This window comes from Tiliqua scincoides, chromosome 1, assembly GCF_035046505.1.
Source record: "Tiliqua scincoides isolate rTilSci1 chromosome 1, rTilSci1.hap2, whole genome shotgun sequence".
NCBI classification, from domain to species: Eukaryota; Metazoa; Chordata; class Lepidosauria; order Squamata; family Scincidae; genus Tiliqua; species Tiliqua scincoides.
In genome coordinates, this window is record NC_089821.1 from 72,797,755 (window position 1) to 72,816,110 (window position 18,356).

The following is an 18,356-nucleotide window of genomic DNA, read 5'->3' on the forward strand; positions in this document are numbered from 1 at the left end:
AGGCACCAGGGAGTGCAGCATCCACGTGCGCACATTGCATTGCCACCGCCCTCTCCCAACACTATTAGCCTAGCCCTGCCCTTAAAGCTTAGGCGCGTCCAATGACTTATTCCCAGCTCAGCGCTAGACCGCCCAGACTGAAAACCACGCCCTTTTATTTGCATAGCCCCGCCCATTCGAACTGCTTCCAGCCTTGGCCGGCCGCCCTCCGTATACAAATTCTGTTCTAGAACGTTGGGACACCGTGCCACCCAGAAGGCTCCCCATTGGCTGATTGCTACCTGGGCATGCAAATGAGGAGCCAGGTAGCTATAACAGGGGACCAACCTGGAGCTGGGCACCGACCGCAGCATCATGGCTTTGTCCTTCGCGCGGCCCCGCAGCGGCTCGCTCTCCGCGGGCTCCGTGCGCCTCATTCCCAGCTCCTCAGCGGGCTCCGTGCGCGGCAGCTCCAGCGGGTCGGACTCCTGGTTCTCGCTGTCCCGGCTGCGTGCCGCGATCCCCCCGTCGCGAGCCAGTGTCGAGGCGGCTCCGATCTTGCTGGGGCCGGGCCGGCAGCAGGAGGCGCTGCAGGGCTTGAACGAGCGCCTGGCCGGCTACCTGCAGCGGGTGCAGGGCTTGCAGGCGGCCAACCGAGCCCTGGAGGAGGAGATCGCCGCCATCCGGGCGCGCAGGGCTGGAGCAGTCGGCCATAAGGACTGGGAAGCCTGCGAGCGACCCCTGGCCGAGCTGCGCAAGCAGGTGAGGGGCGTAGCAGGTGGGGATAAGCGAAGAGAGCTGATGGAGGCAAAGAGATGATAATGACCTTGGTGGCAGGAGTCTAGGGCAGTGGTTCCCAAACTTCTTCGCACCAGGACCCACTATCAGGACTCCTTTTTCAAAAGTCTAGCAAACCTAGGTGGGTCCTGATAGTGGGTCCTGGTGCTAGACCCGCTATTATATATAAGTAATAATAACCAGAAAAATAGACTGTCAAGCATTTATCTCCCTATATCTACACATGGTTTCAAACTGCAGGAACTGAGCTCCTTACAGGGTAATTAGCAGGTACTGTATCCGATTTTGAAATGGCCCAATTGAGACAATTAGGCTGCAATCCTAACCACACTTTCTTGAGAGTAAGCCCCATTGAACAAAATAGGACTTATTTCTGAATAGACCTGGTTAGGATTGTGCCCTTAGTTATCTTCCAGCACCCTTTGTGACCCACTAAAAATCAGGTTGCAACCTACCAGTGGGTCCTGACTCACAGTTTGGGAACCACAGGTCTAGGAAGATTGAGCCCACCAGCTGGCCCAAGTATGGGGGATGTGTAGCTGAAATAAATGGAAAGAAATGTGGGGGTAAGAAGTACAGAAAGAAGGTTCTCCTTGCAAGATGGGCAGAAGGGGTCAGCAAGAGACTCTGTCAACCAAACTATAGGGTTTGAAAGGTGATGATCCCATCCCATCCCACGCACCCCCACTTTCACTCAATCTCCACATAGGATCCTGTAGTAGACATTATTCGCAACACAGGTGAACCTACACAATTCAGGTGGAGTGTGCCACAGGCATACAACCAGGCCAGGGAAAATGACACCTACAAGGGCTGCAATTTTATGCACAATGATTTGGCAGTAAGTCCTGTGGAATTAGATCAGAGTTGGCACATGCAACTGTGGGGCAGTTACATCCAGAGGACTTAGACAAGTGAGCCAAGCCATAGAGGACAAGGGAATCAACATGTATCAGATGAGGGAGTGGAGGGGGCTGGATGAGTTGAGTCAGTGGACCTGCTGCAGGATTTTTCGTGGACCAGAGGACCAGACTCCAGAGGACTGGAGCAGTGGGCAGGGGTGGGAGAAGAGCTGATGTAATGCAGCAACTCTCTCTTAGCCTCTGCAGTATGAGGCAATAATAATAATATTTACCTCCCTTTTAGGGTTGTTTTCAGGTTTAAGGCAAGATAATGCATGGGAAGTGCTCTGAATACTGTACCTGTACACTTTCTTTTTGTCCTTTACCTTGAATAATCCCTACCATTATTGTTCTAGCAGTATTTCTTTAGCTAAGTATTGTTATGAGGGGAGTGGTTTGTAGATAACATATTTACCAGATAGGTCAGATGTGGGTGGTGATGAAGAGAATATGCCTGGGACTCAATAGACAGGCCGCAGACGTTGTGCAAAATGGTGGGAGACAGACATGTATGAGGCTCTGGGCAAGGGACATGATGGAAGAGAAGCTGAGAAGCAAGGCTGAGAGACTGAAGGTGCCCACTTGTGTAGAATATGGGCTACTAGAGAGAGAGAGAGAGAGAGAGAGAGTTTGTCTTTGGCACTTGTTACACTTTTAGAATTGCTTTCTTGCCATTAAAGTGCCCCAATTTTATCCTAACTTGGAAAATTCAGGATGCTCCCATTAATTTGATTCTACAGAATAAGATTTCCAAGAGATGTTGCTAGTAGGGCTAAAGACCTTTTTGGGGAGGGTAATTCTCACACCTTCTCATATTGGTGTGACAATTCCCCTCCTCTAAAAGGTCTTTAGCCCTACTAGCAACAACTCTTGGAAATCTTATTCTGTAGAATCAAATTAATCTGGAGCCAAGACTTATATGTTAATTTTGCTGTGTAAACTGCTTTGTGAACAACTCCAGTTGAAAAGCGGCATATAAATATTTTTATTATTAATAACCTATATCGCAAAAAACCAAAGAACCTCAGCACCTAAATTTTAAATTTAGTTTGAAATTCTGAGTGAATCTTCCAACCCACATGCATGAATTTCAGCTTTCGGGAAGCACTTGTTCAGTGCTCAAAAATGAATGACAACAACAAAGTCAGGAAACTCATAGATCATCCCCTTTTTGCTTGTAAATACCAAATATTCACAAGAAAAACCACTTTTGAACCTTTCTTTTCTGTGAAAACAAATATGTGATTTGCTATCCTAGCTTCCTGTTTACATAATCACAAAATAAATATTGAGAGAGAAATATTTGGATTTTGAGATGTAAACATTTAAATGTACACAGCCAAACCAATGTTTGGATTCAAGGGGGTTGGGGGAAAGATAGCAGAGACAGTACTGCTTCTGATACCAAAGCCATTAATCTCAACTAGTGCAACTTCACATCTTGGTGAAGTATGGTCCACACTCATTTCAGGCAGTATTTCTATAAAAGGCCTTGCACAAAGCAAAGTTGGCCTGTCCTTCACTGCTGCTGCTGCATCTCAGACGTGAAACAGCAAGCAGTGGAGGGAGCCCTCATCCCACAGCTCACGTGAGAGGTCAAACAGTCGCCCTCACACTGAGAGCAGTTGTGTTGGGCTAGCGCAGGCTCCAGCAAGTCTCCAGAGGGCCAGAGGCTAATTGGAGACTGGGAGCTCCCTGCGGGCTGAATTGGGAGTCCCTGAGGGCTGCAAGTAGCCCCCGGGCCGGGGTTTGGGCACCCTGGGTGAGAGCACTGTGGTTATTCTCTCCCTGCTAAATATAAGAGGAGCACCACCTGAAAAAGTGCCCCTTTACCCAATTAGCAGGGATAACTGTATATATGGAAATAAGAGCAGACTCATACTAACACCTTATCAGTTCCATGCTGTATCATAATAACATCTCATTGGCTCTCAGAACAATCAGTCTCATGGGTCAGTTTTGAGCTAAGGGAATCCACTTTATGTTCAATTGTGTTTGGCAGTTGTGTTTTCATTTTCTTGTTAATTGGCCATAACATTTGATAGAAAACAGATATTCTAATGTGGTTTTGTTTAATTCTGCATTAAATTACCTTTCCAATGACATATAACATAATGGAATTATTCATACATACCAAAGTTTTCACAATTTTGGCTACTACTTTCAAGCTCAGCTTGTTGCCCCCCCCCCAAAACCTGTTGCCCGGTGCAATTGCTACCTCCTGCACTCCTTAGCTATGCCACTGGTTCAGCCCCTTCTTTTTTCTTTAAAAAAAAAAAAGTCTTCCAGAGGTCTTTGAAAGAGTCAGGTCTGGCCTGTGGCAGTTCAGAGGAATTGCCTGGAATTGTAGGCGATCAACATGTCTCAATAATTTAAGTCAGGGGTGCTCAATAGGTGGATTGCGATCTACCGGTAGATCGCGAGGCAAAATGAGTAGATCGCGGAGTGCCGACCTCCCCCCCTTTCAGGTGCCTCTGGGAGGAAACGCCGGGAGTAAGGCCCATTGTACTCAATGGGGCTTACTCCCAGGTAAGTGTGGCTAGGATTGCAGCCTCACAGCCTAATCCTAGGCATGTCTACTCAGGAGTAAGTCCTGTTATACTCAGTGGGGCTCAAGGTACACCAACATACATTGTACACATAAATGTTATGTTATGATGGCGCGAACATTGTAAAAAAAAACTCTGGTAGATCTCCGGGCCTTGCTGGGTTTCAAAGTAGCTCTCGAGCCAAAAAAGTGTGAGCACCCCTGATTTAAGTAATATGGACTCATAACTTTCATTGGATACAACACTGTGCCTGACTCAGTTTCAAATGGTTGCCAGCCAGCCAGTACAAAGGAGATCTGGTCTCTGAAAGGGCAGGCTTGTTCCTTCACCACTCCTTCAAGTTGATGTGGAGAATAATTTTGAAGGGGTCTGATGTATTCTTGGAGCAATAGCTGCCTCAGCGGAATGGCTGATAGCATAGGGAAGTGATGGCAGTGCAAGTTTGTGCACATTTACTCAGGAGGAAGCAGCTTTGAGTTTAATTGGACTTACTCCTAGGTAAGTGTGTGTAGAAGTGCAGTCTAACAATTCAGAAGTGAGCCACATTAAATTCAGGGGAGACTTATTCCCAGGAAAGAGTGTAGAGAATTACAGCCTCTTTCTTGCATCTCCTGGAAGGCCACCAAGCTCCTTGCTAACCACTTCTGGCTCCCCCACTCCCATCTTACTCTGATGCAGTGTCTTGAGTCTGTTCAAGAGTTTTAGCAGCAGAGCTTAGAAATTGAACACCATGTTATTTCCTCTCCATTGTTAGTTGCCTGGGAACAAACAAACCCCTTGTAGATTTTCTTCCTTGTACAGCTTATTTGTCTATCCAAACAATGAGCAAGGAGGATCTAGACACACCCTGCTTCCAAAAACCACATAATCTTTCCCTCTCCAACATTTTCCTCCCTCCAAATAAAGCGGTGACTGCACTAATTTCATTGTCTTGTAAGACTGTAGTGTAAACCATATTTCAGTGATGAGATGGAAATCCTTGGCTTTGTGGGTATGGTCTTTGAGAGTCAATCAATGTGTGAAACTTAGCCCTGCCCTATCACTACTGGCTACTGCTCTGGCTCTTAATCTAGGACAGATACTGTAACTATCAGGATTCTTTCTGCTAACTAAAGTGAAGTTTCTTCAGAATTCCTTCTCTCACTTGCATCTTTTGGCCAGTTTCCCATTTGCTCTGCACTGTTCCTCAAGGTTCCTCTTTCACCTATCTTTTTCACGTTCTTATTTCTCAACTCATTGCCTACGTTCTTCATGCTTCTGTCAGCTATCTTGTCCCTGGTCTCCATCTCTTTAAGAATCTGAGAGGCAGAGAATCTCATGAGACCTCTCCCAACTCCTTATTCTGCCTCACAAAGCTACTCTGCCTATGTGCAGTTTTCATCCCAGCCGAACTGCCAACTTTTTTCCTTCTCTCACAGAAAGTGAAATGCAGACATTCTGACAGCTTTGTTGCCCTGCATAGTTGGAATGTTAAGGAACAACTTTCTGCGCCAGCACAGGAGCTTGAGCTATCAGAGGATTCACTGCCTCAAGCACCTTGCTCACACAGGCTGATGTTTCACAGCTGGCCATGGATTTGACTTAGAGCCCTATGGAAAGATGGCAACATGATTCCACTGGAGTAGATTAAGCTTGTAGAAAGGAATTTACTGATGCAGTATGTGAGAGACGGGCCCTGCTGACTCATGACCAACAATAGTGTCATAGATGCCCACCTGGCCAGCATAGTACAAATATAGCAGCCATCTGTCCTAGATCTGAGCCTGGAGCAATGAAATGCAGTGGTTCAAGGAACCACTGAATCATGTAGATCAGTGTTTCGCAAACATTTAGCACCGGGACTCACTTTTTGGAATGAGAATCTGTCAGGACCCACCAGAAATGATGTCATGATCAGAACAGAAGTGACATCATCAAGCAGGAAGAGTTTTAACAATCCTAGGCTGCAATCCTACCCACACTTACCCAGGAGTATGCCCCATTCACTACCATTGTTAAAAGCATGTACATAGTAGCCTGTTAAAAGTACAGCTCTGTGATATTTCCCCAAATGCAGTCACATAGCATGGTAGCATCAGGTCTTATATAGCAAAATTGAAATATTGAAATGAACTGGGACCCACCTGAAATTGGCTTGCGACCCACCTAGTTGGTCCCAACCCATAGTTTGAGAAACACTGAAGATAGATCAAAACAAATTATGCTAGTTTGCTTTGCAGGTGCTTCAGATGGTTTATACCATTTGTTCCAAAAAGAGCTCAGAAGTATCTGGGATTGTTGTATGGGACAAGACTGTATGTAAAGAGTTATTAGGCAAAGTCTTGCCAATTAATTAAACCAAGATTAATTTGATTTTTCAAGCTCCCGAACAAAACCTGCCTGGGCTTAAATTATCTTGAAAGCCCTTTCCCTTGGATACTTTGCTTCTGGTGCTTCTTGAATACTGTACTTTGCTTCAACTAACCTCCCCTTCCCACACATTTTGCAAATAAGCAAAAGTGTCAGGAGCCTAAGAATTCATCCAAATGTTGACTAGAATGAGAACATTTTGTAACATGTTTGAAAGACCCGAAGGCGGAAACTAAGCAGGTGTATTTCAGCAGGGGGTTCCAGAGAATGAGGGACACTGCTGGGAAGGCTTTACCACCAGATTCTAGCAGAGCTTGTAAGAAGGATGGGTGGCAATTTTGTAGCTGGCAAGAGTATGCAGGAATGTTGGCAGAATTGCCCAGTTTGCTCTTGCTGTAGAGCTGTGCTCCTGCTGTGAAAGCGTCATCGGCGGCAGCAGATTTAACAAGTACATCATGTCCTGATCAGGATCCTAAAGTCCTCAGTAAGAGCAACTCTCTGTTTAAAAGCAAATTAATATAAGTCTCCCTTTCCATGGCAGGTGGAAGATCTCAACTTGGAGAATGTCAAACTGCTTCTGCAAATTGATAATGCAAGACTGGCAGCAGATGACTTCAAACATAAGTAGGTGATTTTGCTTGCAATTTTTGCTTGCTTGTTGGAGTCTGCACCATCAAAGGAGGAGAGTGCATAATGCTGCTTTCAAATATCTATACGTGAAGGGAAACTTGAAGGACGTCTGGGGGGCAGAAATTAGATTCCATATGTAGAAGATCCCAGCCAGTGCAACTTCTGCTACATCCCACAAGGGATTTTCAGCTTCTGGAGGTCTTCTTGGGGTAAGGGGACATTTGCCCTCTTGCCCCAGGGTAAGCCCCACCAACCACTATGGGGCAACTCAGACCTGTGCCTATGCCATCAGAATGCATGTTCCGCACGTGCTAGTACCAAGGATGGGAACTTGAGTCAGGTGACTCTGAGTTGAGTCACAAAAATACGTGTTTTCTGCTGACTCGTGAGTTGTGTGCATGGAAGACTTGGAAAAACACTAGAGTTAGGGGCCCCCTGACTTGGCACTCATCCCCATGCATGCAGACTGGAGCCTGCCTGTGTGTGGGTGTCTTTACTTACTCTTTTTGCAGCCTGATCTAGTGGGGCCATCACTCAGACCAGGCGAGCACCAGGGAAGTTCCAGTCATGAGGCAGGGAAGGGTTGATGCATTTGAACAGAAGGGGGAGGCGGGAGAAAGCTCTTTTGCCCATCTCTGAGAGGAAGGAAGAAACCAATGATCATTGGACTAAGGATGGGCGTTCTAATATTTTTTTTGGCTGAGGGAGGGCAGGAGGAGGAGCCCAAGGGCATTCTTGCTTTACGATTGACTGGAGATTGACTGGAGAAGGGAGGAGAAGAGGGGTGTGTGTGTGTGGTTTGTAGCGATCATGCTTTCTGAACGCTTGGCTCCTTTTGGTTCTGTTGTTACTTGGGCGGAGGAAGCCTCATTGAATGACTGGCTGCAATGGGACTACTTCTGAGTAGAGCTGCCAAGGATTGGGTCGTCCTGGTAATCCTCACAGCTGCTACGCGTGACCCTCCTCCCTCTTGCTGCTTCTCTTCGGGCTCTCATACAGTCCCTCCCACCCCTTCCACCCTGTTTACAGATGGGTGGAGACATCAGGGGAATGTTCAAAGAGAACTCTGACACATACACACCCTGGCAGCAGCCCAGTTTTTTTCACAGCAAACTTTTTAAAGGGAGGGCAACTCTACTCAAGTCCTTTAGAGTAGAGACTTGACTTAGAAAGTGCCCCCTTTATGACTTGCTTTTGAGTCAAGTCGCGGGGGGACGGTTACTCTAGACTGGACTTGAGTCATGTGGTGCTGGATTCTCCCATCCCTGGCTAGTACTAGGTAGGACTGGGCCACTAGAATGCAATCTTATATATGCTTTCCTGGGAATGAACACAAGTGGGACTTACTTATGAGTAAACATGCATGAGATTTCTCTGTTAAAAAAAAAATCATGGTTGCCTTAAAATTGTACTTTGTCCATCTATGCAATTAACACTGACTCATCACTGTTAGCTGGTTGACACATTTTTACCGTATGCTATTTTCCATGATGATTTTTACCAAATGTGTTCTCTCTAAGATTCTACACGGAATTTAATATTCGGCAGAGATCTTAGATTTGTCTTTGAGCCAAGTGGCAGAATAGGAATTAAAAATAGAATGAAATGAACAGACATACATTTGAGCTATGTTACGTGTGACAGAATCTCATGCTCCTTTAAAAATCTTGGAAGTGGCAATTAGGAAAGATTCTGGCAGGCAGTCATTTCTGAATTTAAAAAAAAAAATGCATGCATCCACGTCTGCAAGCTTCTGCATATCACATCCGACGACAAAGAGTACAGTGAGAATCAGCCCTGAGCCATGAACTTGCCTTTTCAGTAACTCGTTTTTAGCCCTGCCCCTTGATCTTGTTTCATCTCATCTTTCTTCCTTTTCTTCCAGACTGGAAGCGGAGCAGGCTGTGTGTGACAGTGTGCAAAAGGACACCCATGGGTTGCGCAAAATGATAGAGGATACCAACTTTCTGCGCTTGAAGTTGGAAGGGGACCTAGAGTCCCTCAGAGAGGAGCTGGCCCACTTGCGCAAAAGCCATAAGGAGGTAACGGGCACAGAAAGGTGGACACAGTGGGAAGAACCAGTTCTCTACTTATTTATTGTAACACACACATTCAGACAGTGGTAAATTCTGAGGTTCAAATGATGGTGCTTGTAATGCTAGCCCTTTTAGCCACACACTGCTAAGACTAATATACAACTACTAATATACAACAACAACAAAATCAACTTTAAAGTTATTTGAGTGTTTCCTTTTCTTACTTATTTCTTCTTTGAAATGTATTATAAAGGTCAGCCCTCTATATCTATGGATTCAGGACCAGCAAATTTCACTATCTGTGGGTCCCGAACCCACAGCGTCGGCCCGACACTGACCCTCTGTTCTGAGCCTCCACAGGCCTCAGAAGGCCTTATAAAGGCCTAGAATTCAGAGACCTGTTTGGAAAACACTGAGGTAGACATTAACATATGCCTCTAAGAACATGTCTCAGTTTATATTCTGTTGCGCATGATGCTTCTTCTTTGCTAAGGTCCTTCGGAAGCCATTTCAGTGGCAGCACCTGAATGACAACACTGCTCCTGCTGTAGAAAAAGTCCTAGAGCTCCATCTTCCTCATTTTTGCTCAAATAAGCCCGTGTGTGCAGATGTATCTGATTTGGAATCAAACTGTGGAATCTTGATTGCTTTGGGTCCCCTCTTTATTATCGTTTTTCTAGTGTGCTGGCGTTGGGATTTAAGAGGAATACGTGAGCAATGCTGTTTGAGGGTTCAGAAACTCAAGTGGATTTAGGAGAGGCTGTAATTCTGCAGAGGGCTTTCGACTCCTCTCTTGGTTTTTGAGCCATGCTCTTCTGCTCTTGCTTGACCATCGATGTGACTGCCCCTTCTAGAGTCCTGTCCTTGTCAGAAATATGTTGCATCTTTGAAACATAGAATAAATTATATAATATGCTTCCGTACAGTTACAACACCTGGATTTCTCAATATTGCTGAAGATGAATTTTACAAATGAGATTTGATTCTAAGAAGTGGGGCAGGCAGGCAGCCTTTCTTTTTGAAACTTATAGTGATGGTTCAGTGGGCAGAGGGTTCAGGTATGGTCTGTTGGAGGAAATTAAAAATAAAATACCCAGAGTGAAATCTGCACTACTAAATGAAACACAAACACTTTAGATGCATTTTCTTTTGATTTTGTGTTACAGTCCAAACCTTCCTTCTGTTTCCTTCCTGCCTTAACCTAACTTGTGTATACGTTAACTGGTGACGGAGGACTTAAGAATCTGGGAACTTGAGGCTGGTGGCTGGAAACTGGACATGAATCCAGATTAGCACCTATTTAACTGCAAGACTTTCCCCTTCATTTCCTTCTTGGCATGTAGGAGGAAGATTGCAACTCATCCATTGTTCTGACATCCCATAAGTTCCATGAAAGCTGTACACTTAGTTTTTAGAATGAAAGTTGTGATCCTTGGAAATGTGGAAAAGGTCCTCAAAAGTCTGCTGTATTGATTGTGGCAATGTAGATCTCTAGATGTCCTCTACCCATATTTTCATATGAAACATCATGGTCATTGAAATAGGATACTGTGCCATGTGGACCTGGTTTAACCTGGTTAATAGATTTCAGTGTACACATAATAAGGAAGTGGTTTAGGGTTGTTTAGACTACTAGAGCAATACTGGCCTTTGATATTCCCCCCCCCCCCAACATCTTGTAATGTTGGAAATTCCTGGGGGTGCTGTTAAAGTATCCAGGATTGCTTTGCTTTAGTAGTCACATGGATATTGAATCTTTCCTGGAGTCCCAAGGCAAATTCTGAAGGATTAGCAACCCTAAGGTGGTTTCCTACTTGTACTAGGGAGACCTTGCCCAGAGTTTCTATCAGAGCCTTCTAAACCTTTGCAAGGTCAAAGTGACAGGCAATTTCCCTTTCTCTGCTGCCTGCAGGAGGTGGAGGCTCTCAATGCCCTGATCACCAACTCTGACGTCACAGTGCAGGTGGATAACCCGCAAAAGCATGACTTGAGTGAGACCATTGCTGAAATCCGCAACCAATATGAGAAAGTGGCTGAGCAGAATCAGGCCGATGCTGAGAACTGGTACAAAACCAAGGTGAGGAGAGGAAGGAAGCAGGAAAGGAGTGGAGGAGACAGTGTGCGTTGTTCCCTTTTACCATCTTCCCCATGCTGTTGTTTTCTTGTGTCTGCAGTTTGACTCTATGTCCAAAGAAGCTGATGTGAATACTCAAGCCCTGGAGGAAGCCAAAGGCGAGTTGACAGACCTTAGACGGCAGCTTCAGAGCTTGGAGATTGAACACCAAACTCTCCAGAAAATGGTAAACAGATTACGCTCTTCTCCTCTTCCAACTTCTATGAAAGGTTTTGATTTTCTCTTTACTAATGAATTATGGGAAACAAAAGGCAAAGGTGGTCTTCCAGATGAGTGATGAGTTGATGAGTCTTCTCAGTCGTACATGAACCTGTTCCCAAGAAAATCTATAGTACACACTTTCTATTGGGACATGGGCAAAGCAAGGAATATAATTTTCTCTCCACATTTTTGGGGTACAGAAGAAGGAGGGATGGATAGAGGTGTTTGAAAACTGTTATTTATTTTACTCAGAAGTAAGTCCATTGTGTTCAGTAAGACCTAGGCCATAATTCTATCTTACTTACTGGAAACAGAAACCTCTAGTGATTGATATAAGAGGCATTCAAAATTTCTGATTCTAAGAAGGAATTAAACTTTCTTGCAAGAATGTTTAATTTCTGTCCCCCCTACCCACTGGCTTACATTGAACTCAAGGCAGTGTAGATGGGTCTCTTGGTTTTCTTGTTGTGCTTTCAGACCGTGCCCCAAATATGCCTTATGCCCCCTGCATGACAAGCAACCCTGGCTGAGATTTTTCTCTACACAATAGTTTCAGAAACGCCATCCTCCACTGCAGATGATCCTCCACTGAACAGAATTAATTTGGCGTTGCTGTGTGTTTTACTGGGGTTGAAACTTGGGATCCCAAGAAATATTTAGATTTATCCAAGGGGTTTTTGCCAGCCCAATATCCTCTTTTACTTTTCCCCTTTTTTGAATGTTGATCCCTCCCCTGTCATAAAACCACACTACTTTGGAAGCTTTGCTCAATTTCAATAGCAGTTTGCCATGAAGCATTGGGTGGTAGTGGGGATGCTACCTGAGACAAAGAAGCCCAAAGGCCCATTTGGCTCAAGAAACGAATGTCATGGATCTCTGGGTCTTAATCACCATTCATGGATTTATGTAGCACCACCTGTGTGCATGGCACTTTTGTTCTTAGTGCTATGCTGCATGAACCCAGCTGTAGTATGGTTCTGCAGTGCTGTACAACCTCTTGCTTCTCTAGGGCAGAGGACCACATGAAATATCTGGCGTGGTGTGGAGAGCTGGAAAAAAAAATTAAATATAAAATTTAAATAAATAAATTAGAGATGGAACTTAGATGGGTGAATAAATGAATGAATGGGCTCATTCATTCAACCTCTCTGGCCCTCGGAACACCTTCCAGACACAATCAGAGCACAGTTCTGGTCATGTTCAGTTGAGTGGGCCAGAGGCTTTCAGGGGACAAGAGGTTGGCCGCGGGCCGGAAAGAGGCTTGCTGTGGGCTGCATCTGGCCCCTGGGCCGGGGTTTGGAGACCCCTGCTCTATGGACCTAAGTCAATTTATATAGTGTGCTGAAAACTTAGGTGCAGTTTTTCTTCCCTTTTTTCCCACCTCTTCCCAAAATGTCAAGGTAACATCACTTCTCTGTCATGTCACCTGCAGTATCCAATGCTGTCCGCTTCATAAAGACAAATCCCTCTCTGATTCAGGTAGACACTCTGGAGAACACCTTGAAGAACACGGAAGATCACTATCGCAATGACATGGCCAATCTCAACCATGTCATTGTCAAGTTGCAAGATGACCTGGCAGCCTGCCGCGCTGACCTGGAGAGGCAGGCTCGAGATTATGAGGCACTGCTGGACCTCAAGACTAAGCTAGAGAATGAGATTGAACACTACCGCAGTCTGATTGAGGGTGCAACAGACAGGTAACCAGCAGGGCTTGATGCCCACCTTTCTCATCTCTTTCTCAGGCACAAGTCTAAATGTTGAAAATGGATGTTTGCATATATGTGTAGATTTGGAGTGGCGTTTCTAGCCGTACATGTATCTGGAAATATTTATATTTTCTAAGGACAAAAATGCTCAAGAAATGTGCCATATTCCCCAATGTGAATATCTGTTAGGCTGGGTATTGTTAATTAATGCTGGTCCTCTCTCTTTCGACATTGTGCTTTGCTGTTAGTCCTTGGCTGAGGGCTTCGCTACTAGACAGAGCGTTATATCCCCTGGTACCCAAAAAGTCTTAGTGGGACTTTGTGCCTTGAAATTAGGATGAAAAAATCCCACTCGGTGGCTGTAAGCCACGCAGACCCCTCTGTCTGCATCTGCCAGCCCAGTAGGCAAGCATGCGCACAGTCCTTTAGGATCCATCACATTGTGAAGGTACGCATCCCATATCCGTTGCCACTCCAACTTTTGAGCTTTTAAAAAATACGAAAGCCACCACTGCACTGGAATCCCCTTGCTGCAAAAGCTGAGGAGGCTGGGCAAAGGACTGGTTTGAGGGGGTGCTGCAATAGTGTTTTTTTCCCACCTTGTGTCTCTGAAAGGCCTAGACTAGAATTGGGTCATGCTACTTTGGACTAAAAACCCCACCACCTTTATGGAGATGTAGCACTGCAGCTAGTCTGTGGCTAAGTTAGTTGCCTTTGACCTGGCTGTTCTGTGGGTTGAAGTAGTCATTTAAGAGCTCAATCCTATGCATGTCTACTCAGAAGTAAGTCCCATTGAAGTCAATGGGGCTTACTCCCAGGAAAATGTGGATAAGATTGGGCTGCCAGTTGGGAAAAGGACTTGTCAATAAGACACGTTGTTTGTTTGAATACAGAGGTCTTAGGTGTAGCCCTAGAGGCTCATCTTGCAGCTTTGAGCTGCCCAAAGAAAATAGTATCGGTTTGCATTTTCTATCAGTACAGCAGCAAGTTGGAGGGAACAGCTTCCTCACTGAAATGTTACCTCTGAAACAATTCTGAAAGAGTTAGGAGCCCTGTTGGGTCAAGCCAGCAGTGATCAAGGACTGGCAGACCACTGAGTGGCACCACTCCCTAAACAAAGGGCATCAAATGGAAACTGCGCTGCAGCAAGTGCTGCGTTTCAGCTATAAACAAATCTGTGACAGGAGGCACTCCTGGTAAGCAAATTGCCAGAGGGCAGTGCACAAACACACCTGCCATGTTTTGTATTTTCAGAGGGGAGCTGCTGACCTCAGGCAAAGCAGGTAAGTGAACCGCTGTGGCTTAGCAAGACAGACATTAGTATAGAGAGCTTCCTGCTTCCACAGCTGTGTTTGCCTGCGCGTTGCTTGCTGCTCTCCCATGTGACTGTTCATTCTCCTGTCCAACCTGGGTTGCAACAGCTGCTTTATTACAGGTGTTATCTGGATGAGACTCGGAGAGGCAGTCAGAGCAATTGCTTGACATCTGAGTCTCAGACACCCCCAGGGTGTCACAAGCACATGTTGTGCCAAGCTAGGAGGCAGCACTCCAGTAGCTTTGGGAAATCAGTGTTGCCATGTGTCAGAGGAGGATGTGTGCACACGCAGTGATGGCATGTTGTTGAGCCCAGCACTGTTTTTCCTTGAGGCGCAGCCTCAGCCAGAGACGGGACAGGTCCATTCGGAATACGGAAAAGGAATCTGGCTGTGAAAGTTTTTTTTTTAAAGCAAGTTTATCATTCAAAATGGTAAATGAGTCTTTTAATACATTTAGATCCACCTTTCTGCCAGAGAATTCAGGGCAGAGTATGAGGTTGCCAGGTTGTCTCCCATCAGGGCACTGACTTGACCCACTTAGCTCGAACAAGGGAATCAGTCGCAGATTAAAGGAGCATTTGCCTAGGCCTTGGCTTCATTGAAATTGCTGTCTGTATGTGTTGCCTTCTCTGCTCCATATAGACATCACATCCTTCTGCCCCACCAGATCCTAATTTGTGTAGGGGCATGTGTGAAGTGACATGATTCGTTAGAGATGCTGAGGCTCTGAAGAGGTCAAGAGGCTTCATAACCCTTTCGCCTTTCCTCTGAAAATTGCTTTTACCCTGCCAGAGAAAAGAATGTGGGTACTTGTATTTCTTAGGCATGCACAGATAAAAGCAGGTGACAGAGTGGTTTTTGCAGCAAGAAAACGGCATGGGGAAAAGATCAAGAAACCTCTATCCTCCCTTCTGGATTGCAGCCTCAGCAGCTGCATTGTGTTGAACACATCTCCAAAGAACTGGAGAACTACACACATTATAGAAGTTCCTGCTTGAATCAGCCTTGTATTTATTAAGGGAGTTGCTTATCTTGAGTGAGAAGCACTTCTGCAAGCAGCACTTGCAAATTGTGTGCATGTTTGTTTTGAGACTACAAAAAAGTATAGGCTGCTTCTGCTTTTCTGAGGTCTGATCTAAGCTGGCCAGTGTTGGCTTCATGCTAACCAGTTATATTTAATCATTCTCTTGCAGACACCAGGAAGCAGACAATTAAAAAAGTTGTGGTCACCACACAGGAGATTGTGGATGGGCGAGTGGTGGCACAAAGTTCTGAGGAAATGATTCAATAGGCTGTTCCAGACATGGCATGGCTTTTACTGATCACTTTGCTTACTGAATGAAATAAACAATTAACAGCTCCAACCATCTTGTCTTGGGTACTTTGCTTAATATTGAAAAGCAACTCTAAATTGCCCATTGAAGGCTGCAAGCACTCCAAGACTATAGATGCAGCTATCTGCTCATGCTTCCTGATCTTACCAAGACTGAGCCCTGAGCTCCATTTAGCACCTACTTCAACCAAAGAAGTGCACATTTATTTAATTCCCAAAGAAAGATCTTGCAAGAAACTCAATACTGCCCCTTCAAAACAGAACAAGTTAGTTCTGCACTACAGTGGAAGTATGCACAGCCAAATAGGTTTCCCGTTGCTGAAGGATGTGCGTTAGATAAATCAATGAGAAGTTTGTTAACTACTTGAACTTCAGCAGAACAGAGTCAAATGTCAAACCACATTTCAAATCTCCATAAGCTCTCAAAGGGGAGAGTAGTGCCATTGCCTTTATCAGGTGGAAGTTCTCTTCTCGCCTAGGCCTGTTCCCAGTTTGTGCTTCTAGGGGTTAGGCAGAGAGTTAACAAAGATGATCTCAGCAATTGCATATGGCATCTCCATATTTAACAAGATGACAGGTAGATTGGACATGTGATGGAATTAAGTCCCTCAAACACTAGTATAGAGGTGCTACACAGAACAGTTGATGGGATTCTTGGATTACAGTCCAAAAATGTTTATTTTCAATGTCCCTGGTTGAATGTGCCCCTCCCCTTCAAAGGGACAGCTTACTGTTTTTAGAGAACACCTGTCAAGTATTTGTTTGATGAAAAGGATCTACAGAAGTACTTGGGTATTTTTCAGGATCAGCCCAAGACACGTTGTTGCCTGATGTTAAAGACAAGCCTGGTGACTCCAGGTTCTGTAGCCAAATCAGCAGTGGCACACAGATTTCAGACAACACCACTAAGTTCGGCAGGGGTGTTGCTAGCTCTAGAAAGGTTCAGGGCTTCAGCCTAAGGAACTTGGGGCATCTTCTCACTTCATCTTCACAACCTACCTACCTCTGAGGTAGGTTGTGCTGAAAGTTGGTGAGCAGGCCAAGATCAACCAGTAAGCTTCATAGCCACATTAGGATTTGAACTCAGGTCTCCAGATCCTAGTCAAACACATTGTCCATATCCACTAGATTTTACTCTCTCACATCAGTGCACATAGGCTTGAACAAGGCATTGTAAAAACTAGATTTACACAGGCTTGAGTTGTACACTGAACCAAAACTAAAAGTATCAAAATTACTTTTGAGGCATTATCAGAACACAATCTTTGCAAACCTTCTCTGCTTGTAAATTCTACACATAGCTTTGCTGGTTTTAAAAATGGATTAAACACTTGTATGAACAAATGAATTTTACTGAACTTATTTATAATACACATGAGAACTATAATACAGGCATGTAGAACCACATGAGAACTATGAACTGCTTGCCACAAACCTCTTGCACAGTGAAAACATACAGACCAAGCCAGAAATACACAGAGTCATAAATTGTTCAGAGGCAATGATGGGGTGGTTAAAATAATACTCAGGAAAAAACAGAAAACACATGGAGACTATAAAAGGCCTTGGTGCAACTCAGGGGTGCCCAAACCCCGGCCCGGGGGCCATTTGCGACCCTTAAGGCCTCTCAATGCGGCCCTCAGTCTCCAATGAGCCTCTGGCCCTCCGGATATTTGTTGGAGCCCACACTGGCCAGACGCAACTGCATTCAGCATGAGGGCAACTGTTTGACCTCTTATGTGAGCTGTGGGATGAGGGCTCCCTCCTCTGCTTCTTGTTTCACGTCTGTGATGCAGTAGTGGCAGCAAAGGCCAGACTTGCTTTGTGCAAGGCCTTTTATAGGCCTTGAGCTATTGAAAGACCTTCATTCATTCATATAAGTTCATCTTTAATATATTCATTTACGTAAACTTATGTAAATTTGTTCAAATTTTAAATGTAAATGAACTCTTTTTTCCCCAGCTCCCGACACAGTGTCAGAGAGACAATGTGGCCCTCCTGCCACAAACTTTGGACACCCCTGCTCTAACTCAACCCACAGCTCACGTCTGGTGGTTGTGACTCCAACAGTCTGACGGGCCAAATTGGGGGGCCACAATGGCTGTCGGGCCAGGGTTTGTGCACCCCTGACCTAAATAGCACATTTTATGTAAAAACCAATGCAGAATCATTTATAAAAAAAAGACAAGCTCCAATTTCAAAAAGGAAACTAAGAATATATTTGAGTGTTCACTTAATCTCAGCAAAGGTCAAGGGTTTTTTGTTCCAAATTGGGTTGTTAGCAAATGTTGCATGTACAGTATAAAGCAATAGTGAGGCTTCTCACTCACTCAAATCTGGATACATAAGAATTGCAGCTGGCCAGCCCATGAGTAAGGCCAAGCTATTTTAAACCTGTCTATGGAGCAATGACTTACCTA

At 45.0% G+C, this 18,356-nt stretch overlaps 1 protein-coding gene across 1 annotated transcript; it reads left to right on the top strand.

The window, feature by feature from the left end:
• The first annotated feature begins 354 nt into the window (after positions 1 to 354).
• Positions 355 to 15,894, top strand: LOC136662259 (keratin, type I cytoskeletal 18-like). Its single transcript, XM_066639405.1, has 8 exons — positions 355 to 741; positions 7,119 to 7,201; positions 9,093 to 9,249; positions 11,156 to 11,320; positions 11,418 to 11,543; positions 13,058 to 13,278; positions 14,542 to 14,570; positions 15,797 to 15,894. The coding sequence occupies exons 1-8, from the start codon at positions 355 to 357 to the stop codon at positions 15,892 to 15,894; spliced, it is 1,266 nt and encodes a 421-aa protein (XP_066495502.1).
• The last annotated feature ends 2,462 nt before the right edge of the window (positions 15,895 to 18,356 follow it).

What these genes read in the sequence shown, in the direction of transcription:
- LOC136662259 (XM_066639405.1), top strand. Translation starts at nt 355, where the DNA reads ATGGCTTTGTCCTTCGCGCGGCCCCGCAGCGGCTCGCTCTCCGCGGGC. An exon ending in TGCGCAAAAGCCATAAGGAG is followed by an intron (nt 9,250 to 11,155) that starts GTAACGGGCACA and finishes TGCTGCCTGCAG; the next exon opens with GAGGTGGAGGCTCTCAATGC. An exon ending in AGAACTGGTACAAAACCAAG is followed by an intron (nt 11,321 to 11,417) that starts GTGAGGAGAGGA and finishes TTGTGTCTGCAG; the next exon opens with TTTGACTCTATGTCCAAAGA.